Source organism: Argiope bruennichi, chromosome 9 (genome assembly GCF_947563725.1).
Source record: "Argiope bruennichi chromosome 9, qqArgBrue1.1, whole genome shotgun sequence".
NCBI lineage: Eukaryota > Metazoa > Arthropoda > Arachnida > Araneae > Araneidae > Argiope > Argiope bruennichi.
In genome coordinates, this window is record NC_079159.1 from 27,835,445 (window position 1) to 27,862,514 (window position 27,070).

General features: G+C 25.2%; 1 protein-coding gene across 1 annotated transcript; it reads left to right on the forward strand.

Moving 5' to 3' along the window:
• Positions 1-2,123: 2,123 nt before the first annotated feature.
• Positions 2,124-26,536, forward strand: LOC129984052 (histone deacetylase 3-like). Its single transcript, XM_056093815.1, has 14 exons — positions 2,124-2,504; positions 5,442-5,524; positions 9,052-9,194; positions 9,486-9,567; positions 9,689-9,745; positions 10,505-10,560; positions 12,541-12,674; positions 13,405-13,485; positions 15,559-15,632; positions 18,900-18,964; positions 20,069-20,217; positions 21,232-21,311; positions 23,027-23,193; positions 25,439-26,536. Exons 1-14 carry the CDS (start codon positions 2,444-2,446, stop codon positions 25,509-25,511), a joined length of 1,305 nt encoding a protein of 434 aa, XP_055949790.1. The 5' UTR covers positions 2,124-2,443; the 3' UTR covers positions 25,512-26,536.
• Positions 26,537-27,070: the final 534 nt, after the last annotated feature.

A 27,070-nucleotide genomic window follows, 5' to 3' on the forward strand; every position in this document is an offset into this window, starting at 1 on the left:
AAGAATTTATTATTGTATCAAAGAAATCTAGCAATGTATCGTGAAAATATTCAAAGTATTGAAACTACAGTATCAAAAACTTATTGGATAGATTTTCAAATCATCCTCAAGTTTTGATAATCGGGACAAAAGTATTTCAAGTTCCATGAACTTTCCTAAATAATATAGTATTAAACCTTTTAATTCAATGTTTAGACACATGTAGATCCAAAAGCAAATTTGGTATGCTTATATAGCGATGACGAATATTTTACGAGAGGTTATTAAGTAACCAATATCATAAAGTCACAAATACCTGTGATCAATACTTTTCAAAGAGGGGTGTGATTCAAATCCTTGATACGATCTTACTGGTGATATTTCTATTACAGGTCTTGGAAATTTACATTTTTTCAAAATACTTTTTAAAGATTAATAAAATCCTATAAATGGAATATAAAATTAGTTATGTTTAGAATAATCCATTCATCTAATGATTCTTTCTCAATGTATAGAAGAAATTGAATGGTTTCGTTTACAAAGATCTGTGATAATCGCATTCCTAAAAGTATGTATTTTGTATGAGAAATATTTACACGATAACATTTTTTTCAAAATATATTTGACAAAAAAAGAATATAAGACCTATTTGTTGTTTAATACGTGGAAAATAATCAATTTTTAAAAAAAAACAGAAATTTTCTTTTTACTTTCTTAATGTAAAATTAATCATTCTCAGGTTAAAGTACCATGAAATCTCATGATAAACACTAACAATGCTTCGTTATCCAAAACAGCAGAAATGAGATAAAATTATCAAAAACTGCGGCTAAAAATTCAATTTCAAATTTCCTCAGTATTGATATTTTTACCTTGAAATACTGAAACATGTATTGAAAAAAAATATTTTATTCCTAATGCTTAAAAATTTATACACGATAGATCATTCTTAGGTGAATGTACCAAAAAGACATCGAAGGAGTCAGTCGATTTCAATTTTATGTACAATATTAATGTAGAATTTTAAAGTTGGCAATAGGCAAATATGTTGTAAGTGGAAAAGGAATAAAAAGAGTCGCTCATTCCCTTCAATCTAAAACCGCAAATGAACATCTCCCGCATTGACATTACGCTATCAAAACATCCGGCGGCCTGAGCCAACATTTCTGAAAGAAAAGAAGAGGTATCGGCTGATCCCCGACCCTCGAGGGAGAGGAACGGAAATCCCAGAAACACAAAACATTCTTCTCTTGTGTTCTAAGGATCCCATCCCCTTAACACGAATAAAGGGAAAAGGAGAAATTTGTGAATGGGTTGAAATGTTAATGGACCGGTTATTTTTGGAATTATCGTATCATTGAATTGTATATCACTGAAATTTATAGGAGCAGTGATTTCACTAGAAAGTGTGAAGTCACCATTCCGCTTAAAGATGCGATCTTGACTTCCAATATTCCCATTTGACAATGCACTATCTCATGAAGATCATTTTAAATTGCTTGTGACTTAACTTTCTGATTGCATATATTCTGTTCACTGCAGGTGCCATCTATTGGTAGAATATAGAATTAAAGTAAACATTTTAAATAAATGACATATATTTTTAATTCAACTTTTTCAGAGAATGGTTTACTCCAATAAATAAATAGTTATGAAAAAAATTAAATTTAAAAAGTAAGCTGAAATAGCTAAATTAATTCAATCACACGTTACTTGAATTAATAAATTAAGTATTAATTACAAATAATAAATTTTATATTTGTTACTAATTAATAAATTTTAATTAATAATATGATTAAAATAACAGACATTTGGAACAAATATTTAAAAATAACACTAGCAAAATTATTTGTTATTCAAAAAACCGTGCATTATGCATCTCTATGCTTATATTTGTATAAATTTTGTCGTTTCTTGCGAAATTAATTTGATTTAAACTACAAAATTCTCAAATCTGAAACTGATGTGAATAAGAATTTTAACTTACTTACTGAGTTTCCGAACAACTTTAATAAAATAAATTATAGATAAAGGCAAGCTTCTTTGCTTCTTACGTAATCAGCAGGGGGGGGGGGGGGAGGAATATTTTCAAAACTTTTGCAAGTTGCTATTTCATTGGATGTAACTGAAGTGAAGAGTTGATAATTGAAAACAAAATTTCTTTTCAATGATTCTGCTTCCATTAGGAACAAAATAACGAAGCGACAATGAAATTGACGTAAAAGTTCAAGTTCTCAGATTATATACATATATTTAAAATATTTATTTTGGTTGAACTAATTTTTTGATAATAATTTTTTTTCACTTAATACTTTTAGATGTTGTGAAAGTAGTGATTATAAAGAATAATTCGTTGCAAATACGTCTCTTAATTTATTTCTGTATAAAAATGAAAATAACTAAGAATAGAACTATTTATTGAATTTTTTGAGAGAATTTGTGTGTATTCATCCATTCGAATATAATGGCTTCGAAGAAAAGAGTTGTGTACTTTTGGGATCCAGATGTTGGTAATTTTCATTATGGTAAGTCTAATTTTCAATGACATTTTTAAAAGAATTAATTCGTATCTTTAAACAACATAGCTCAGATTTTAAATTATTTAGAAATATAATGACATTTTTAAAATATCTTCTTCGGAACAAATAGATTTTCACTCATGATTGTTTTTATTTCTGACGTTAAATTTTCTCTTTTGTAAAATGTTTTGTTATGCAAGTAATTTAATAAATTTCGCCTACCTGATGTAAAATTGACTAAATAAAAATATTTTATTAAAAGATTTGTTTAAAAACTAATTGTAATAAATATATTTTGTACAGTTTGAATGAGCTTATTGTTTGGATTTTATTGTTAAACACGTAAAAATTGCGATATTGCATTAATTTTTTTATATGATAGATATTATATTAATTGGTGAATCATGGTGCAGTTGTCATAATGCATTTGTGCTTCTCATGTAGAAATATAATGAATAGACACAGCAGTGAATCATTAGATAATAACAAACAGAAAAATATATTATTGCATTACAAAATCTCATGGATGAAAAAATTATGCATAATCCTTTGCTTTTTTTTTTTTTTTTTGTATTCTTGAATTTATGAAATCCTAATATTAATTAGACAAGTTTCATATGAAGGATTGAATACATGTAATGATTCAATCATAGATCAATGCATGTAATGTTCCAAGATTGAACGATTAAAATACATGTATCATTTTCTTAGAAAATCACATTTCATTGAAAAGAATGATGTCATTTTGCAATATACCATACTTACTGGAAAATAATTTTTTCCTTACTAATTAGCATGATGTTTTTAAGTTTATAGTAATGAACTATATATTTTTAAGTTAATTTGAAAATATGTAGTTGTTTAGCTCCTTTTTATATTAGTTTTCATTGTAATTGCTTTTTATGTGGAATAATTAATGTATAAAATAGTTTCTTCTAGTTGACTATTCAATGAGATTTTTTTATTATTATTAGCTTATCTAACCATCAAAAATTGATATATGATTATCAGTGGAATGACATTTTCTATAATCTCAATTATAATTATCATTTTATAATTGTTATATAGAAAGTCTGTTAGATTTTCCTTTACTGGTAACTAACAAAAAAATTAACTAAAGTGCTAAAACAATGCTCTTATATTGTGCAAACCTGTGAATAAACAAGCATGAAACACAGCTCAATGTAATAGTCTTGTGTGAAGTTTGGCTGTTTGAAGAAATAATTGTACAATTTGTAACTTGCCTATATTTGTGTGAGCTGTTTATAATGTCTAAAAATATCAAGCACATTGTAAAATGCTAACTTATTATTATTTTTTTTATTGGCCTAGTAAAATAAAACTGTTTGAATTAAGTTGTATCTCCCAGCTGTCTACCATTTAAACATAGATGTGAAAAAAAAAAAAAATAATAATCATAATTTTCAATATTAACTTAAAACTATTCCCTCTCCCCCCCCCCTTTTTTTTTCTTTTAAGGCTAGTAAAATTCAGTTACTTGATCCATCAGCATCTCAAATCGCTCTGAATTTTAAAACTAAAAATATCAATATTGCATTATTAAATAGTGATTTCAATTTAATATTTTCTTCAGAATCTCCTCATCTCAATATTTGGGGATAAATGGAGATTGGGAGCATTTCATGCTTCTTAGGTTAGCCATTATTTTGGGGTGGTTTTAGAATTCCTATTATACAAATTTATCAGTTTTGAAGTTGTAAACTGCTTCAATTCTGCAATAAAGTTATTTTAAAGCCATCTAGAACTCCTACTCCATGCCATAATATACACTCATAAACTTTTTCATCGTGTTGGATGTTGTATGTACTTGTAATTTATTTGTACTTTTTAATAGACCACCCCTTCTCTATCACGGTTAAGAAATAGCAAAAAAAAAGAGTCATCTAATGAGATAGATAATCCAAATGATAGGCATGAGTTACTATATCGAACATGTTAAAATATGTTTAATTATCAGTTATTTTTAATTTTGTTGATTTATCCTGTGTTATTCTTTCGCCCTTCTCTAATGAAAAATGAAATAATTCCTTTTGTAATTTCAAATTTACTTAAAATATCTAATAAAACTCCAGCTGTTTGGATTGATTGGTATCAGGCTGAATCTGGATAATTGATTTAAAATATATATATTTCTTGGCAGAGGTTGAGTAAATTTTGCTTGTAATGTATTAATTTGATGACTTCAGAAATAATATATATATATATATATATATATATATATATATATATATATATATATATATATATATATATATATATATATATATATTATATATATATATATATATATATATATATATAATGTTGCTACTTTTAAATACATCAATTCAAATTAGCTGTTCTGATGTTGTTGCTCATTTTTCCTCTTCCTCTCTGCTCTCAAAGTGATCTGGATAACTGGGCCTTTGATACATTTTTTAGCTTATAGGTTTAACTGGATTGTTTATACTTATTAATTTTATTTATTTTGTGTGTATTAGAATTAAATTTAGTACCACTTTCATTTTGTATATCCTAAATCATAATAAATGTTCTGTTGAATTGAATAATGATAAAATAATTATGCCAGTTTTTCCCCATTACATTGTGTATTGTGCAAAAGTGTAATTATCTGGTTGTAATGTTTCCTTCACTTTAACTCATTTATTTGCTATTATTTCTCATTTAGGTCATATGACAATGATTCAGTTTTTTTTTTTTTTTTAATCATTATCTTCATATCATCTGTTTTTATACCGAATAAGCATTACATATAAATAGACTTTGACTTTAATTGAGGAAATGTGTGAATAATTCAGAATCCATTTAATTTCATTCAAACTAAAGAATTTTTTATTAAGAAGGTTATTACTTTTTAACCTTATTGAAATATTTTGATTAATTTTTTGGGTATATTTTATCAATTATTATTTCCTCCTGTAGGTGTTGGGCATCCAATGAAACCTCATCGATTATCAGTAACTCATAGTTTAGTGCTTCATTATGAATTATATAAGAAAATGCAAGTAAGTATACTCCTCCTATTTCTTCTATTAATTATCATAATATAATCAAGACTGTACATTATTGTTGATTTTTAAAGTATATGTATTCACAAATATTTTGTATTTTTCATTGAAGTATCTATTAAGAGATATAAAATGGCAAAAATGGATGCCAAAAAATTAAAACTGAAGAAAGCAATAAATATTTTTGAAGAGCTATGCTTTTAAAATTTCAAATTGATAATAAATAGATTCATAACATTCTTTTTTTAAATGCTTTTATAAGTTTTTATTATTTTTAGTTTGTAATGCATAGCATATTTAAGACCTTAACTAACATTAGCTATGAATTAATAATGAATATATTTTTGAATTCTTTCAAATTTTAGATTTTTTTTTTTTTTTTTGATAAAATTGCTACCATTGATATGTAAACATGTGCTACTATTTGCCAATAACAAAATAAAAGCCATTAATTAACAAACTATTATCCAGTTACATTCTAGTACTCAGCAGGGTTTATATTGATTTTATGACAGAAATATAAGGAAGTATTTTGGAGATTATTAAAGGCAATGCTATTGGAGCCAACTGTTAGGCCTGATAATTTTATTCTTCAAAAGAGTGATATAGTGAACAAGAGTAGAACTTTTTCAGAAATCTTTCTTAAACATTCTCTTCATTTAGTCCTTTTCTCTGTCCTTTTCTAATATGATATTCAGTTTCCATCAGAATATTGACAACGTCTGTATCTCGGATGTAAAATATTTTAATTATTTTATAATATTTACATTGTTCTAGCTATACTTTTTGTTGGATGTAGTATAATTAATATACTTTATTCCCTGACATACACCTACATCATTAACCAAAATTATAATTTTAAGTTATAGTCAATATAAATTTTTGAATAATTATAAAAATTATTTTACTAACTTTTAAACTCCTACTGTTTTATTTATGATTAAATTGTTGATTTGTATCATAATTTTTTTTCTGTAGTATTCTTGATTAGACATGCAGATGGCATAGTGTTAAGTTTTTTCCCCCCCCTTTTTCTACATAAGTATCTGAGAGATAAAGGGAATCATTGAATTAAAATTTCTGTAGAAAAGATGAAAAATAATTATTTTCCTTCCTCATTGAGCAAACTACTTTGAAGATATTTGCCCTATTCTATCAAGCATAGTATAGACTGCAATATATATATATATATATTCTAACTCAGAAATACTGTGCATAGTAACAGACTCCATTGTTGAATTCTCACATTCCAAAAATGTTTCTCAGTGGTTTCATGAAGCGTTTGAACCAAATAACTTCAATAAAACTGCTGTATTTTGGTTATTCTAGCCATCACATGTATCCAAGAAAAGTGACAACTCTTTAATATTAATCAGAATTGTGTAATTGGAAAGAAAATGTACATATATGTCCTGAATTCTAAATTACCAACCTTAACAATTATTCATACAGTATATTACTGTGTGCATTATTTGGAGACAGTTGTTTTGTATGTTTTTAAATTATAGTGGGATAACTTCCTGTATTAATACATTTTTGATACATTAGTAGATGAATACTAAAAAACATTCTGGGATTCAAATGAAACACTATAAATCCTTTATCATCAGTTGCTCTTTTGTTTGTCAAATGTCTTATTCTAATTGGGGTTTTTTATAATGCTTATATTCTGAATAAATATTTATTATCTTCTTTGGCTTTTTATGTTTTGCACATATAGCGTACTAATTGATGGTGTGTTTTCTTTTCTTTTCTTTTTTTTTAATTGAAGAATAATTGTGTATATCTTTGGCAGTTGAAGATAATGATTAACTCTTGCTTAAAGTGACTCACCCGCATTGATAGTAAATCCACAAAAAAGGATTTTATTTTAAAATTTAACTATTTGTTGGACATAGTGAAATTCAAACATCTCTGTTATTAAGTAAAGAAAATTCAGTGAAGTTAACAAATTTTATTGGTCTGTAAAGCTTTAATTAGAGATGGTGCTGAGAATCTCAAAAATCAGAATATTTGAACAGTAACTTTTATTTGAATGGCAATGATATTTTGAATATTTTCTTTGTTATGCAACTAATCATTGTTAACCAGTGTTGTCTCTTTTCTCTCTCTCATTATTTGAGTCTTTCAAGGGTGTTTTTTAGATTTCTGCCTGACTTTATATACTATGTAATCTTGTAAATTTTTCTGCAAAGCAATCTGGTAACTTTGCAAGACTGGCTTCTAAATCCTGTAATCAAATTTGATACAATTTGCAAATTTGAATGAAAAGTTTCAAATGATTGTTGAAGTTTTATATATTCCTTTTATGTCGTTAAGTTGAAAATTTCCCTGCTCTTATGTTCATGTTATATTGGGTCATATTCTTAGTAATTTTATATTACATTATTAAAGTCTCTTCTTATCTCCCTCCTTTAAACCTGTCAAAATTTTGGAAATATATTTCTTATAAAAAAGAATTTCCTTTAGTAGATTCATTTAAAACTGCTAGGTAATTTATAATAATTTCTTCAAAATAGGCTTGGTATAATCAGCATGTTAAATTAAATATATATATTTTTGGTATTAATTTTAACATAAAATTTCAAAATGTAAGCTGTTAAAAGATTTCTAAAATTTGTCACCTTTATTTTCACTTAATTTTTTGGAAAATCAACGTGCAATTTACTCAATAGTAGTATGTCATGAATTAGAGGTATTAGAGTACTTGGGTATTAAGTAGATGCCAATGACCTAGAATGAAGCATAATGTTTTTCATAGGCATACAATTATGCCAAAAGTTTGCAAATGACATGGGATTAATATGCAAATACCTATTTTATTTTTGTCCACCAGTTTGTTTATTATCTAATTTAAAAATTTCTTAGCAAAATTTAGAAATTATAAAATAAAAGGTACTTATTTCTTATAAAGGCAATAAAAAGTGTGAAGAAAAAAAATCACAAATTTGACAAGTTTAATCATCAGACTGATTTGATGTTTATATTTACGCATTTGAATATATTTTTATAATTTGGCAACATTTCTTCTTGCCTTTTTTGGTCACTGTTAAAATCAAATTTTACCAAATAAAGTAATTTATTTTAAAATGGTCTTGCTTTATACTTTTAAAGGAGCAATTAATTAGTGATTTAGAGATATTACATAAATTTAGCTATTTGTTTTTTTAACAGATGATATATTTAAAGGATTGAAAGTATTTTTATTGAAGATTAATTATTTAACATTATTGATTTATTATAAAACTTATAAATCATTAAAATTTATTATAATTTTAAAATATTAAAAAATTAGTAAGTACAAATATAAATTTATGTGAGTTTTTTAAAAATCCTAATCTGTTGTGAAAACTTAATAATATGTAGTATTGTATATATATTAATTTTCTGAATAGAATGAATGAATTTTGATTATTCATAAAGCATATTTGATTTAGATTATTTGTTACTTAGGATTTCTATTTGTTGCTGTCTATTTGTATTTAATTTTATATCTGTATATTAATATGATTATTAATTTACAGGTCTATCGTCCGTATCGTGCATGTGCTCATGATATGAGTCGTTTCCATTCTGATGAGTACATAGATTTCTTACAACGAGTTACACCACATAATATTCAATCCTTTAATAAAAGTTTAAGCCACTTCAATGTAGGAGATGATTGGTATGTAAATTTTTATTATTATTATTATTTTCAAAAGTGTAAGATATTTCTTTTCTGAATTAAGTACTCATTAAGGCTTTTCTAATAAATTCTCTTACATTTATGCAAAAATTATAATAAATATTTCTTATAAATTGAGTTTTTATATATATATATATATATATTGGAATAGCAATTTTTTAACTTAAAGTGATTATACTAATTTTTCTTTTTTTAAATTGCTCGTAACATCTCAAAATTGTTTACGTTTGTTAAAGTTATTTTTTACTTTAGATTTTCTTTACTTTTCAGCCCAGTATTTGATGGATTGTTTGATTTTTGTTCTATGTATACTGGTGCATCATTAGAAGGAGCTACCCGCTTAAATAACCAAGTAATATTTTTTACAAATAACCTAAATATTTCTGTTTAATTTATAAAACAGTATCATTGTTTTTGATTTAAAAGATTGTTAACATTTTTTATGAATGAATTTATATATTTTATAATTTCAGTGTTGTGATATTGCTATTAATTGGTCTGGTGGTCTGCATCATGCTAAAAAGTTTGAAGTAAGATTTTATTTATTATACAAATATATTATAACTTAAAAGTTTTAAAAATTCTTGTTTAAAAATATCTGCATTGTTTAATATTTTAAAGCCAACCATGAAGAGTAGTAGAATTTTATCTCTGTGATTAGAAGCTCACATATTTGATCCTTTAAAAATTCACATTTGTTATGTGAAAATAAATATTAATATAGCTGCATCTGTTTCATTAAGTAATAGTATTTAGTTGAATCTCTTATGCATTATTTGTGATTTCTTTAATATTTTATTTTTAAATTTCAAATTAAGATAGGAATTTAAGGCATGTTATGATAGTAACCTAACAATAAATCTCTTAATTGTATTCTTGAATGTCCCTAATGTTATTAAAACATGTGGCATAATTTAAAAAAAAAAAAATTGACAATATTAGTCAAGCCTTTTCTAATTTTTAATTTTTATCCTGTATGATGAAATAATTTTTATCCTGTAAAGTGAATCTCAAACTAGTAAAAAGAGAGAGTAATATTAAAAATAAGGTAAATATAAAAATATTTTAATCTCAAGTGGTGTGATCGATATATCTGCTAATCAATAAGTCTAGTATTCTATAGTATTGGTTTAAAAATGATGCTTTGTTTACTGAACCATCTGATTTGTTTTAAATTAATATTAAATACTGAGCATTTTTATATTCAAAATTCCTTTTTAATTTTATAAGAAGAGTTTAAGATCTATTTTTTTAATTGAATATGTAACTGATATTTAAATTTTTTGCAGGCATCTGGCTTCTGTTATGTGAATGACATTGTTATTGCTATACTGGAGCTTTTAAAGTAATTTGACTACTTTATTCTTCTATTTTTTCGTAGATCAATTAAATAATTAAACTCGATCAAATTGCACTTTTAATGTGTAGTTTATAATACAAAAGTTTATTATTTATTTTACAAAATATTTTACTCATTTTAATTGTAATGACATTTTACTATTATTTCAAATAGTATCAATGTTTTTTTGTTTTTAAATTCAAGTTTAGGATGGGACCATTAATTGTATTTTCATTAATTTTTGTAGTGTTATTTTTATGAAGGTGTGTTCATTTATAGAAAATATGCATTAAATACTTTGATATCTTCTTTAGATCAAATGCTTATTTCATAGGCTGAAGTTAAATTTTGTGGTATAGAAAAAGTCGTAACTGGGCAGTTGTGATATTTAATGACACTGAATCTAGAATAAGGATTTCTCTTTAATTTTTTAAAAATTATTTGTTGTATTTTAACATTGTACAAGCCTTTTGGAAAGTGAAAAAAATACACCATTAAATATAGCAAAAAATATTTTTAATGGAAATGATCATTTACTCATAGAGTATTTGTGAAACATTGCAATTTTGTAATAAAATTAAGATGTTTATTTGCTTTTTAAAAACAACATTATATGCAGAATAATATAACACATAATAGTATATTCAAGAATAATTGATAATATCTTGAATAACAGATTGTTTAATTCTTACTTGCAGAATAAAATTATCATCAAAATTAAATAGCAGTTAAGAATGCTTGAAATTTATACTTGTGATTAATTCTTTTGTTAAATTCACCTTTTAAATATTTCATGTAAACTCAATTTTATTCTTATAATTTCAAACACTTTTATTTAAACACAGTGTTAGCTAGATGCCAAATTATTTAATTATCATCTATGTTTTCTCACCTCTTGAAGTGGCCTGGATTGTACTGAGAACATAAAATATTGACATAAACTAAACATTCCTTTAATCTTTCCATATGTCAATCCTCACTGTTTTTCTTTTTTAAAATATATATATATATATATATATATATATATATATAACATGAATTTAATAATATCAGCATTCTAAAATTGATTTTTTTTTCCTCCTAATCATTCAAACTGAGACTTCACTTTGATTTTTAAATTTGCAGACTCTTATTTTCCCAAAATGACTCTAATGCATGCTGAATGCAAAACACTGTTTCGGCAAATTTCTTTTTAAAATTCTACTAATTCAAAAGACTTTCACATAGTTTCCCCCTTCCTGCTACCTATTCAGATTACAACTGTGATTGATCATGATTCTGATGAAGAATTTTACTTAAGCATTTTAACTGCTCTAATTACAATTTATTTTCAATCGGCTCTGCTGAGACAGACAATTTAGTATTCTTAATTTTAAGAGATGGGATTAATATAAATTGTAAGGTTTCTTCCGAAGAAAGAAATGATCATAAATAAAACTGTTTTATGAAAAGCATAATTAAGTCTTTTATACCAGTATTTTATAATTTAATTATTTTTGATGTAAAAAATTTAAGTTTCTAGAGATATTAATTCAAAATTTGCTATTATTTTTTTTATTTATTATTTAAATTAAATATGAAAATAAATCAATAAAAGCATTGCTGTGTTCATTGATGTAATATACATAATGAAACATTTACAAAATTTTGCAAGAATGAATGAGCTTGAAAAATGAGCTTATGAGTGATAGTGATAATGATTTTATTGAGTTCACTTAGTATGCTTGTTTCTTTTTTAGAAAAATATTATATGATAATGGTGAGTAAATTGTGGTAAGACAAATTTCAGGAAGACTAAATGATTTATCAGAGTATAATAACATTTAGAAATAAATTCTGAATATTTATTGCTTTTTAAATTTGCAATAATTGACACTTGTAGAGTGTTATATTACAAGTTATTAGTTTATATTACATATAGTTAACTTTTCATATTTAGCAACTTCTTTAAATAAGTGTTTTAATCTTTTCATTATTTTTTCCCAGATTTCACCCACGTGTGTTGTATATAGATATTGACATTCATCATGGTGATGGAGTTCAAGAAGCATTTTATCTTACTGATCGTGTCATGACAGTTTCATTCCACAAATATGGCAATTACTTCTTTCCTGGCACAGGTTTGTTTTTCATCTCATAATTGTGACATACATTATTATCTTTGATATTTTCCTTCAGTCTAAAATTGTCAGCAATGTCATAGATGTTCTTAGTATTTGTTAAACAATTATTTGATATATTTGCTAAAATATGTTATGATTTCTATGCTGCAGAAAAAAAAAATGTTTACAATAAATAAGATTGATAATTATTCTAAACATTCTCTTTGGCATATTAATTCCGAACGCCTCTTTCTTAATATTTTATTGATTATCATAAAATATCTGATTGTTTTTATATTTTTTTTATCTTCAAATATACCCAAATACATCTACAGTGAAGTGAATAATTTTATATTTTTCATCTTTATTATAATGCAATATAAATAATTTAAATAAGCAATAATTTACATTGCAACCATCAAAATTTTATAGTGTTCAAAAGCATTTACGTCATTCCTTGATGCAAGAAAATTATCAATATTATATCTTTTATACTTTTGAAAAATTCCAGCTATAAAATATTTTAAATGAAAAAAAAAATATGTCTGTTATTATATGCTTTTAAATAAAATTTGTTTGTTTTGTTCTTTCTATTATTGACTTGTTCTTCGCTTAATTTGTTTTATTATTTAAAATTTATATAAGGAAATTATGATATCCATTGAATTCTTTATTATATTGATTTTTTTTTTTTTTTTTTTTTTTTTTTTTTTTGATTCAGCAATTAATCTTTTATGGATTTTTTTAGGTGATATGTATGAAATCGGCGCAGAAAGTGGAAGATATTATTCCGTGAATGTTCCTTTGAAAGAGGGTATTGATGACAATAGTAAGTCTTTTCTCCTTTCCCTTACTTATTAAAAGGCACTAAAATAGAAAATTCATTTGATATCTTTAAACACTGATTCTGAATAACTGTTCAATTTCTTTCACAAATAAATTGAGTTGAAAAAACTCAGCCAAAAGAAGGTTAGGTACTATAACTTTTATAAGAAGCTTTTATTATGGGTTCTTTCTTCAGGGGATATTATTATTCTTATTGTGGAAGGTCTTCTAGTTAAGTTTTTAAGTATATTCAAAATAATTCCCTAGCTATAAAGTCATCTTAAGTTATAATTGGTGCTATATGATAATATTCTAAGGTGTGGTCTTCCCCATCCCCTTCCCACTGGCATAACTAAATATTTATCTTTTAGGTTATGAGGAATATAACAAACATTTCTTAAATTTTCTTGTAAATAATCATCAAGAATAAAATGAGTTCAAACAGTGGTTTTTACAAATCTTCAGAACTATGTAAAACATTTATATTTATTACATGAGGTTAGTAATAAATCATCAGTTGAAATCATAAATAAGTGATTTTGTTAATTTATGCTATTCAAGATTTTTTGTGAATATTAATTGTTTGAAACTCTGTTAATAATTTCAAGGTAATTCTCTGTTGTTACTTTTCTAAAGCTGTCATTGAAAGTTTCAATATGAATATATTTTTCTTCCATTAAGATCCATTTAAATTCTGTCTTATTAATTATTTAAAAAATATATGAATGAATAAGTTATCTATTGAGGCCATATATATATATTTTTTTAATGTCTCTTAAAGGAATGTTAAAGTGAAGTGATGTCATTAATAATAAAAATTAAGGTAACAAGATAATAAATGTATATATTTTTAAATTTAATCTTACTTCATTTATTATTTTTTTTTTATCTAGTTCAATATTATATTCAGCAAGTTCCTTAAACTTATTTAAAATGCCATTATTGTTTAGTATTTACAGTATATATTTGCATATGTTTGTTTTATAAATTGAACAGCTAATAAATGATTAAGAAATTAGATTAATGAAAATAATCAAGCTCTATTATTTGCATAAAACACTTTAATATTGTTATCTTTCAGTAATGGAAAATTATCTGAATTAAAATTGATAGCTTTTGTAGTTTACTTTAAATCTTTTAATACTGTAAAGCTCCAGATGCTTGTTCAGGTCAAGAATGGTAAGTGCCCAAGTACTCTGGTGTAATTTTCTGATCTTTTTATTAAAATTATGATTGACTGAATAGTTGAAATGCATGCCTTGTTTGTTCAAGTGACTTTTCCAACTGGCTTTGGAAAACAAGAAAAGTTTTCTTGTATTTTATAAGGAGATTCAAAGTATATTTGTTAAATATTGAAATGAAACCCATTTTCTTGTAATGAATCTGCCATATAATCTTCATCTAAGCAGATTCATCTTTTGCATATCCCATTAAACTGATACATGCATATAATTTGTATCAGATAAATTATTGACCTAAAATCCAAAAAAGCACTAGATGTAATGACTGTAAAAACATTGACAGTAGCTAGAGGGTATATTCATATTTTTGGCTTACAATTTGTGTTAAATGCTGAACAAGAGTTTCACTAATGATTTGTGACAGTCTTGTTCAGCATTAGAAATCGTACATTTCTGTAATACTGGAGCTATATGTCTGCCAATGTTCTTTAAATTGCAAATAACTTCTCGGACATTTTTCCACTAATGACTCATCCATTGCAAATCGGATGTGTGCTTATTTTCTAAGAATACAAGCTATTGTTGCAATTTTTGAAGAGGGTTCACGACTTCTTATCTTTGAAAAAACAACTTGACTGTTCCAGTATTACATGAAGAATCTGTGGAATCGGAGATTTAAAACTATATTAGTTATTGCTTTAAAAATTGGAGACAATATTATGTAAGTAAAAATTCATTTGTGTGTATGATTTTTTTTAAATTTGTTTTCAATTCAAACTGAATCTGAAATCCCTTGTTGATTTTAAAAAAAACTATATACTTTTTATATTTTTATTTTTATCCAGTATAGTGATTTTATCATAGGAAAATTAACATTTGGCTGTTTTTTTATATAGGTTATTTCCAAACCTTCAAACCAGTTATTCAATCAGTGATGGAATTTTATCAACCAACCTGTATTGTTTTACAAGTAATTGCATATTTTTAAATTTTGGTTATATAAACTTTAGTATTTTAAATCAATAGACTAATTGTTAAGTTCATTACATAACTGTACCAGTATTCCCAAGAAACTAAGTTTGTCAAAAATGATGGTTCCTTATAGAAGAAATAGATAAACTGTATTATATTCAATTTAATTTGCGGAAGTAATAAAAAAGTAATTAATGTTCTCTGTATTTAAAATTCTTAGTGTTAAGATTTTTTGTTGTGTTATCTTCGTGCTATTTTAATTGAAATTTACTATTTGACTTGAAAATGTAAATAAAATTACTAAAAATAATTTAAATTTATTTTAAATCAGGGATCTATTATATTCAATAATTTTTAGCAAAAAAAAATCATGAAATTTTATATTTCACTATTGTTTTTTTTAGTGTAGCTTAAATAGATTTTTTGACAGTATTATTTATTAAGAGGCTATTTATGGAGTTTTATCTTTTAATATTTTCAAAGATTTTTATTGTTACATTTTAAGTTTGATTGTATTCCTTGTAATATAGCAAATTCAATTTAAAGTGTTCATGCATTTTTTAAAATTATTTTATATCTTTATAATTAAAATATAAGTGTTTGGTGTTCAGTTAAAAAGTTGAAGATTAAATCAATAACAATGTCATATTCTATCATTTTGTTTCACCTATGAGGAATATATTTATAAAAAAAAGAAATCATATCAATAGGATGAGTTAAATATAAGGACATAGTTTAAAATTTATTACAAAGTAGTTTATAATGTTTTAAATCATCTGGCAAAATATAAATTTTGGATGGTAACAATGAATTAATTGTTAAAGTATTTTAAAACTGGGACTTATTTTATATTAATTCACTTTCAAATAAATGAAATTAAAAAAAACTAATAATAATAATGAATATGAATGTCAATCTGAGGAAAGAATACAGTATTGAGTAACATAATATACCATGTAGCCTTGTAATCTGCTGATAATACATATTGGCTTATAGTTTAAAAACTTTTAACTTAAGAGTTAAGTTAAAAGACTTTTTAACTTTTAATAAAGTAATATTGCTTAAACTTAACATTTAAAAATGTTATCACAAAATAAAGTGGTATATGAAAAGTGTATATATGGTACTGGTAAAACAATATTTTCTACATCCAAATATAAAAAATTTCCAAATGGAATCTTTTTATGAATCGGCTGCACTAATAAAAAATAAAAATAAAATTCTCTACTTTCTTGAAAAGGATTTTAAAATGAAAGGAGAGTGATATTTTTTGATCATGCATATGAATAACGGCTGTTCAGCCGGATAGGGGACCATATGAAAATCAAATTCAAACCCTAAAACAACTTTTTAAAAGAGCAATTGAAAATATGATTGAAATAGACTTCACTTACTCAGTTCAAGAATAATATGCTGAATCAGAATTGTTCTTGAAAAGGCATTATGGTCAAGCATTATGACAAGCATTGATACAACCATACATTGTTTTTCCTGAAACTTTATCAAAATTATTGATGAATATTTTTTAGTGTTGGGAATAAAAAACATTAAACATTAAAATAACATATAAAACATATATAAAATATAAAGCATATCAGATTATGCCAAACTATCTAGGAAGGAAACTGTTAGTTCAGAATATGTTTCATAGACTAATGAAGAATTTGATGAACCAAAAATTATTTATCTTCACTGATCTGGGCCATGTATATAATTCTAATAATCCAAGAAATGAATTAGGGGTTTATTAGTGTCAGTAATAGACACCCTGACAAAAATGAATCCTGTTACTACTAACAGAAGAAGTTAACTTACACTTATATGTGCGTTATACATATTATGATATATGCCAAGTAAACATGACCTTTTCAAACATTAGATGGTAAACATATCTTACTATTAAATAAATAAATAAAAAAATTAGGTTCATTACTGTAATCAGTCTTTAGTTTACTGTAATCAGTATTTATTTTCATAGAGATGTAAAAATTATACTTGTCTTATTCAGCTAATTACAAGGCATCAATAAAAAGGCCTCATCAGTTTTAATTAATTATTTTATTTACAAATAACCCATCATCTCAAAATTTAAGTTTAACAAGAGATTTGCAACAATAATAACTATTTGTGAAATAAGCATGAAAATTTTAAAATGGTTTTATTTTGAAAGGAGAAAAATTAATAAAAAATTTTATTTAGATTTTGATGGAATTTTTTGTTTATTATATTGTCTGTCATATGAAAAATGCTGTAAAAGACATCTCTCCCTATTCTGTAGTTCAATTAGCAGAGCTCATAAAATTCCATCCATTGTATTGGGGCAAATTTCTGAAATTTTATATAGCTATAATTGAGAAACAAGTTGATATATCTGGGGGGGAATTTGATATTTTTCCAAGTTTATTTAAATATGTGCCAAATTTTATGAAAATCTGAGATGGTGTTGAGTTGGAACAACCCTTATGAAAACTTGAATAAGCCATTATTTGTGAAGAATTATTGTTGTGTTGTTAAGTAATGAAATTTCCTGTTATGACAAGATTCTTCATATTTATATCTTAATTTCACTTATGTTATTATTCATACATTGAAGAATCAAAATTAAAATCTTCAAAAATTGAATTTTTTTGTAGAAATTTAGGAATTTTTTTTCTTAGTATATCTACTATAAACCTAAATTCTTTTAATAATCCAAACTGGTTTCAACATATGCTGATAAACGAATTTTCTAATGTTTTATATATGTTTGATTCTGATTGGATTTGCATAGTCAAAATGCAGTTTCATCTATGTAGAATTTCAAAATATATAAAGATTATGCAGATTTCAACTTTGTTTGTTTATGTGAGAAAGTGAGTAAAATATGTTGTCATAAATATGTTGTTGATTTTAAAATATTCCTTGTTAGCTGAACTATTTTCTTGGTTTAATTAATTTTGAAAATTTTCTTTGCATAGAGAAGTAATTCATAGCTTCCTATATTTATCACATTCATGGCACAGCCTTTTAAATATAAAATTATTCTGAGGGCAGTTCGAAGTATTTGCAAAATGTACAACATTTAAATGCTTCATCTCTCGTGCTTGTTTCTCTTCTGTTAATTTCCTAAATTTTTCAGTTATTTTTCGGAGGTTGTTGCAGGAAAGTTGTTAAAATCTATTGTATTTTTTCTCTCCTTCTCATAATTGAAAGCCCTCTTCTAAAAATTACTTTATTTTATAAAATTGGAAAAATATATAAATAACTTTTTTTTTTCATTAATTAGTGTGGTGCTGATTCTTTAGCTGGTGATAGACTAGGATGTTTCGCCTTGAGTACAAAAGGACATGGGTAAGTGATAATTCTTTTTTAATTATCATATCTTGCATTTTTTTAGTAATCCTTAAATTAATGATTGTTTAAATTTTTAGAAATGTAATTTTAAATATTTCTGAAATTCATTTATAATTTTTATGTTTTGTAAATTTGAAAAAAAAAAAAAAAAAAGAAAGAAAGAAAGAAATTAGGCTAATTATTTTGTAAAGTAACTTTCAATGATGTTTTATGTAAAATAACCTTTCATTTACCAGTATAAGAAATTTGTAATTTAGTTTGGCATTGCTCTTTAATTCTATAAGATTTCTCTAATTCTTCTGAAATGAGTTTTGCCCTTTCATTTATGTGCCTTAATCAAATTTATTATATTCTTTGACAGTTTTATATTATCTGAATTTCAAAACTGTTTGTATAAATTAGAATGTGTGGTTGCCAAGTAGGTAAGCAGAAAGGATAGAAAAGCAAGCGCAAGAAAGAGTTTTGATCTTGTAAAATTTTAGAAAAGATTTACAGATCACAGCATTTTGATTCCTTGGGAAAATTAAAAGTTCATGCTACTACGAAATTAATTGCAATGAAGAGGAAGTCCAAGCTATTAGGATATTATTTTTAGTGCTTAGCTAATTTGAAAGTATGGTAAGAGTTTGCATAATAGATTCTTTGAAAAATTTGCATTTGTTTGAAAATAGTCATAACTCCAATTATGGGTAACTTGTTTGATTAAAAGGAAATTTGAAGGTTATTTTCAAAATTTTTTTGGCAATCTGAACCATAACCATTGAAAAGATGAGAGGCATAAGTTTGCCACTAAGATTATGAAGCAAACTGAAGATCCTGAGTGTTTGCTGTTTTTACTGCTCAAGAAGGAGATTTACTGTTTTTGGCAGTGACAATGAAATCAACATTAAAGAATTGTTAAGGCTGCGTTTTAAGGCAGTTAAACCTATCATTATTACATCCCGATAGGTGTCTTAAATTCTCACAATTAAGAAATTAAGTGTTTTAAAATTAATGTGGTAAGAAACAGTTTGTCTATATATGTATTGTGTGTGTGTGTGTATATATATATATATATATATATATATATATTAACTAACTTACATTATCTTTTTGTTACAGTGAATGTGTAAAATTTGTGAAAGAACTCAATGTTCCATTGCTTGTTCTGGGAGGAGGAGGTTATACTGTAAGAAATGTTTCTAGATGTTGGACCTATGAAACATCACTTTTAGTAGATGAAAATATTAGTAGTGAAATTCCTTATAATGGTAAGATATTTCTTGTGGTTTAATTTTATGTTATATTTGCAAATCTTTATAATAAAAAAAGATATTTTCTTTTGTCTGTAAAAATATATGAAGTTAAAATTTTGAAGATTTTCAGTGCAATTGTGTTTTATAAAGTTTCATTTTTTCTGCAAATTGAAAAATTATCTCTTAATATCACAAGTTGTTCCAAGTCATTTTACTTGGCTAAATGAACATTTTATGAGTAATTTGTTGCATTCGTTAATTTTGATTTCAGAAGTAACTTCTTTAAAATTTTATTTTTAAACAATTAATATTCTTGAATTCTGAAAGTATACTGCTGTATATTGCAGAATGCTTACTAATGTTTATTTTTATTATTATTTGTTTATACCATGTTAAATCTGGACATTATTAAAATGTATAGTCTGAAATTTCTTTCTTGCTTATGAATTTATTTTTTATTAGAATTTCTTACATTTAACCATAAAAGTTACTAAAACATTTTACTTTTATGGTGAATAGAGTTAAGTTATTTTCCTTATCAGTCAAAAAAAAATGTTTAATACATATATAACTTATTCTGTCAATTTTTCTATTGCATTATATTTCACATGCAAATTCTTTAAATTTTCCAGCTATTTTATGGCTAAATTTAATAAATAGAAATTATTAATAAAATTCTTATTTAGAATTAACAAATGTTAAATCCATATATATTTTGTTATATTTTTTAAAAATGTAAGTAAACAACTTAAACATAATTTTGCATATTTTTCCTAAAATAACTTCTCACTTTGCATAAAACTAATTTACATTGAATTATATTTTTTTTGGAGATTCTAATATTCAGTATGAATGTATATATATATGAATGTGTGTGTGTTCTTTCATCTATCAAATATAATTTCATTTTATGATTAATGCACTTTGATGATAACTCAAATTTTCCTGTGAAAATGTGATATATGAAATGTATTTTGGTTTATGAAGGTTTTGTATAAATTTTGATGAATCTTTTTTTGCCGCTTGCAGAATATTTTGAATACTTTGCTCCTGATTTCACTCTTCACCCAAATATCAATACCAAACAGGATAATGCCAATTCCAAACAGGTAATAAGCTTTTATTAATTTTACTACGTTATATGCGGAATTTCTGCAGTCCTTGAAAACTCCTTAAATTTTATTATGTCCTTGAAAAATAAGCAAAATTTGCAATCAATTTTTTTTAAATTCCTAGACTGAAAAAAAAATAATCTTTTCCTAAATATGTTGCTCTGTGATTTCAAATGTCAATACAATATTATTTTTTAAAAAGCTGAAAGTTAAATTATTAACATTTTGTCTCAGTTACTAAGTATGAATACCTACTCTAATAATCGTTATGCTTGAGAACAGTACTATGTCTGTTCATTTTAGTTTTTTGATACCAGTTGCCTCAAAGATTTTTTTTTTCATTAAATTTATTTTTATCACTTTTTTCTGACAGTTATTATACTTGAAATTGTGAAACAGCATTTCTTAAATAAGTTTGTTAGTTTTTTGTCTGTGAATTCGGACAGATTGTAAAGTACTTAATAGTCATTTTTCTGCAACTCTTTTTTTTTTTTTAATTCAAATGAATATTTGAAAAAATAATACTGATATCTGTCTAAAAAATTTTCTTAACATTTCCTTCAATTTTAACTCATCTTTAGATGGAATTTTTCTCTCGATTTTCAATTGGATATTTTATGTAATTTGCTCTTAATAACTTCTGCAAAATATTTTTAAACTTCAAATTTTGATAGACATTATTCATCCTATTTCAGAAGCCTTACACTATTCTGTTCATTTTGTTAAGCCTTAATTTTCTTTCATACCCCCTAAAAATTGTTTTAAAAAATAGATACTCTATTTCTAACCTTTTAAGAAAGTAACCCCATTTCTAACCTAAAATATTGTAAATTTTGCATTTTTCTCTTTTTTAATAGTATAATTTAAATATAAATTTTAAATCTTTTACTGGTTCTTTTCAAAATTAAGTAAATGTGTTACTTGCTTCCCTGAAATCTGCCTGTTCCATAATGATTTGTGTTAAGGCCAGAAATTTAATTTTACTATTTTGCACATTCCAATATTTTTGTATTAATAATGGTAATAATTCTGATTGTAAAACAAACCAAAAGAATCTGCAACATTAATAGTGACTTTTATCAGTACTTTTGTTTCTATCAGATTTTTGACGCTTGCAGATTTTTTTTTTTTTTGTATTATTATTTATTATTTCTATATTTAATAGCCATTCAAAATTTTTATGATTCTTATTGGAAAATATACTTTTTTTTCAAAACTTAATTAAATATTGGGAAAATATTTATATTGTAAAAACATTGTTATCATTAAAAAAATAATTTTTCAAATTTTGAAAGAAATCTAAAAATCATTTTTGCACTGTAATATTTTCAGAACTTTTTTACGGAAAAAAAACTGAGGTGCACATCCATCCCCCCTCCCCTTCTTACCCAAGTATATATACGTCTACTGTTAGGTCTAGATCAAACAGTGTGGCCTATATAGTGTCAGCATACATATACATATTATATTTATTATAAGTAAAGATTTCAGCTTATTTAAAATCACTTATTTATTTATTTTAAATAAAAATTATTTCAAATGTTATTAAGAATATTTATGTCTTTTCTTTCATACTTTTTTATAAGAGGAGTGAAAACTGCTAAGAATATTTTTATCTCTACAGAAAAGCTTTCAGTATCAAATTATATATCAATGTATTCTATAACTAATTTGATTTTTTCCCCCTCCACTTCCCTTACGCTCTTGAATAGTATTTAGAGACTATTGTAAAGCACGTGACAGAGAATCTCAAATGCCTCGTTCATGCTCCAAGTGTACAAATGCAAGATGTCCCAGAAGATCTGCTTCGTGCTAAAATGGAAGAAGAGAATGAAACAGATCCTGATGTCAAAATGTCACAACAAGAAATCGATGCAAAGTAATTTCTTGTTTAGTAAAACTGTAGAAAATTGGTATTGATAAATAATAATTAACAATTGATATTTGATGGGTTTAATTAAACTGAATTAAATGGTAAGAGAGGTTATATTAAAATACAACCACTCTTGTATTACATTTCACGTTTTTCTTTTGCAGTTTTAAAACTTTTTTGAAATATGTCAATATACATTTCATTTCCCTTCCTCCAAATTAATCTTTCAAGTGATCTAAACAACTTTTTAAATTCTTCATCTTTGATTCCAAAGTTCATCTAACTCCCATTTCTTTAGAAAGAAATTCTGAAAATTTCTAAATTCTAATTATATGTCAAAATTTTAAAAACTCACTTGTCTGCTGTTGAAAATTTCAAGTGTGTGCGTGCATGTGTGTGTGTGCGTGCGTGCGTGTGTGTGTGTTTTTATCTCTTTATGTGAGCTATAGAAGTAATATGAATAATGGTTATCACAATTGATGGTGTATGGGAAAAGCTTTTTTTTTTTTTTTTTTAAGTGATTTAGCCTTTTATGACCCCATGATCAAATCTGATGAGTGGGCTCCTCAGATCTCTTGTGCATTTCCCTAATAAAGATGTTCTTCTCTCTCACATCACCTGCATTAAATCTGGACCTTGGATGAGAGCGTGAATGCTACAAATACTCGTATTTTTATTTACAGTGCTCATGAGTTTTTTGTTTCATAGTATAAAAACCCAAATATGCATTTTAGATTTTTTTTTTTTTTTTTTTTTTTTTGTAGCGAAGAGGAGGATGCAGTTAAAACCCAGATTTGATACAAAACTATTATTTTAGTGACAAGATCACATACTAAATTAATTTTATTTTAGTTGTTTTGAATATCACATTTGTAAGCTTGTAAAAGTAACAAACCAACAGGTAATCAACTTTTTAGCAGATTAAGTTTACAATATGCTAATATACTTTAGATGTTAAAATAATATATTTATTTCCTTGCATCTAATTACTTACATTTTTGACTTACTGTCATCACATGCTTTTTAAGTATGGACCAACAACCCTTACATCTATTAACCAATTTAATTCAAAATCTATTACAAAGCTGCAGTTTATATTTTAAATCTGTGTACTAAATTTTATCTCGCTAGCTCTTTGTTTTTGTCGTATTCACCCACATTCAAGCAGACAGATTTCCTGTGAATGGATTTCACTCAGAATTTGATGTGAAAATGCAAATTTGTCATTAGGACAATATACCAAATTTCATCTATCTGTGTCGCAGAATTTTTGTGTTATCATGTTCGCAAACCATCCAAAAATGTATTTTTTTAACTCTAGGAGATCTGAAATATGAAGATTTATTAAAATCTCAAATTAGAATTTTTGATGATTCTAATGTTTTCTCCTTGTATACTTCATATACAAGAAAATAACTTGGGAATGCAGACACTTACTTTGGGCCTTTCCAGTTTCTTCACTCATTTAATTGCTTGTGAAAGTTATAAATTTGACATCAAGCAGGGTGACATGGATCACCCTTAATGCTAAACAAAGAAAATATTACCCTACCATGATCCGTGACAGAATAAATACTTGGATGGTTAACTGTCAAAGTAACATTTTGAGATCACCATATATACCATCTTTCGAAAGATTGCCTCTTGTGGCTCTTTAGTTTAACTGTCATTGATATGTAGAAAGTAAATAGAGCTACTAGAACTTCTTTTTGCTTGCCATTAACACTTTCAATGCTCCCGATGAGATATCTCGTTTTTCAGATATTCCAATTGCAGGTTTCTATGGGCTAAAATTTGTCTCTTATGCCAGTTTAGATATACATATCTGAATAATACCTTTATTTTTTATTCATTTATTTTTGTATAAAAAATGTCAACACCCAGAAGAATTGTTATTTGTCTTTTAGTGGAGTCGGCTGCGTTGAAAGTGTTAGAGGAGACGAAGGAAGGTAAGTCAGAAGAGAGATACAAGATCAATGCCACAGGATTATTCATTTACAGAAATTGAGCCCCTAAGGAGTTAAACAATTTAAAATATAGTTACTTGACAAAGGAAATTTGTTTATCCTCCAATATAAAATAAAAATTTGTTTATTTAAAATTTTACATTTAGTACTTTGTGTCGATTATATTCCAATGAATACAATGTTTGATATGGTTGCACTTGTCTTAAAAAAATAGTAAGCATATTTCTTCTCTGTTATAAGTTATCATAAAATTTATGATAGATTTATTTCATTTCTTTTTGTAGAGTGGAGCCTCCAAATGAATTTTTTGATGGTGAAAAAGATCAGGATAAAGAAATAAAACAAGAAGAAGTGTAACATTCAAGTAAACACGTCTATATTTTTCATCTTCATCATTGAAATCATTAATATTGGGTATAAATAAGATCAGTAATATTGAGGAGGCAATTTTATAAGTAAATTTTACCAGAAAATGAATCGTCATGTGCTTTTTCATTGAAGACTATTTGAAATAGTGCATTATTCTGTTGTGTATTGTGCTCGGTAGATGGCATATATTTTCCTTATTTGCATCAATGTAGCTTTGTAAAATTATAGTATTGTAATAAAAAGAAAGTTAGCAATAATTTAATTCAAATATGAGAGAAAAATTATCTATTAAATATTAAAAAAATATTTAGATATCTTGAAAAATTCAAGATTTGATAATTATTTTATTTGTTTTGTTCAAAGTATAAATGTTCTTATATTTTTATTGTTATCTGTATCTGAAGTTTTATTTATTGCACTAAATTTGAAGATTGCTCTTGTTTTTGCAACTATTTATCAAATCCGATCTTAAAGTGTTCGACAAATAAAATGCTGAATTTGTATTTTATTTTTTAACGATATATAAATCTTTTATTTAATCAAGATAAATACTTTTTCAAAATACTTACTTAAATATACTATAAATACTTTTAGTATGTATGTAAACCATTTTCAAATACATGTCAAATTATATTCATTACTAAACTGTTTATTTTATATTAGCATTTTTAGAAAATATACCTTTTTTATGAATTGATTTTTTTTTTCTGAATAGCAGATATTTTTAAATCTAATACCTCTATATAGTAATAATTTTTTTTAATTAAATTTTCTATATTAAAGGAAATTGAGGTTATTTTATTGCCCTACATTGAACAAATCATGTTTATTTCTTTCAATTAAAAAATCTGGAAAGAATGAATTGTTATTTGCACATTATTTATGTGTACATTTAATATAGGAATATCACTTGTGGTTTTAGATGGAAAGGTGTAATCTGTATATGTGGTTTGTTCCAATTTTATTGCTGTAAATAAATTCTCATGGACAATAAAAATTTTTATACTTTTTTACTTATTTCTTGTTTGTGTTATTGTCATAAGTGGTTTGCTGTCTCATTTTCTTTATTAATGATAAAAAGCATTAGCATTATTTTTGTAAAAAAATGTGATATCATAATTTCAAATCGAGAATGCCAATTCTTCTTCTGCTGCAATCTATATTATTCTAATGATGGAATAAATCTATATTATTCTATTGCAGGTTCAAATTCCTATTCTACTAAAAATCGTCCATGCATAAAAATAAGTTCATGATTGAAGCAAAATGTTAGAAATATTAATTATTGGCAGTGACCTAGCAATAGGTATATGAATATCCCAGACACTGTGGTTTTATGCTTTTAAAGTGAGGAAAGAAATGCTACTGCTATTTTCTTCCTTCAATTCTCAAAAATTATCCAAGTGATTTAAAATATTAGAAAATTGTTCAAGAAATCCTATTTGATTTTGTGATTTTAACCCTGCTGTTCTGTTCGGGTCTATATGACCTGAAATAAAATTTATACCTTCTTAAAAATCTAAATACAGAGATATTTTAATGAAACT

Coding starts and splice junctions, on each gene's coding strand:
- LOC129984052 (XM_056093815.1), top strand. CDS start 2,444: ATGGCTTCGAAGAAAAGAGTTGTGTACTTTTGGGATCCAGATGTTGGT. Junction 20,218..21,231: donor TAGTGAAATTCCTTATAATG/GTAAGATATTTC, acceptor TGCCGCTTGCAG/AATATTTTGAATACTTTGCT. Junction 21,312..23,026: donor ATAATGCCAATTCCAAACAG/GTAATAAGCTTT, acceptor GCTCTTGAATAG/TATTTAGAGACTATTGTAAA.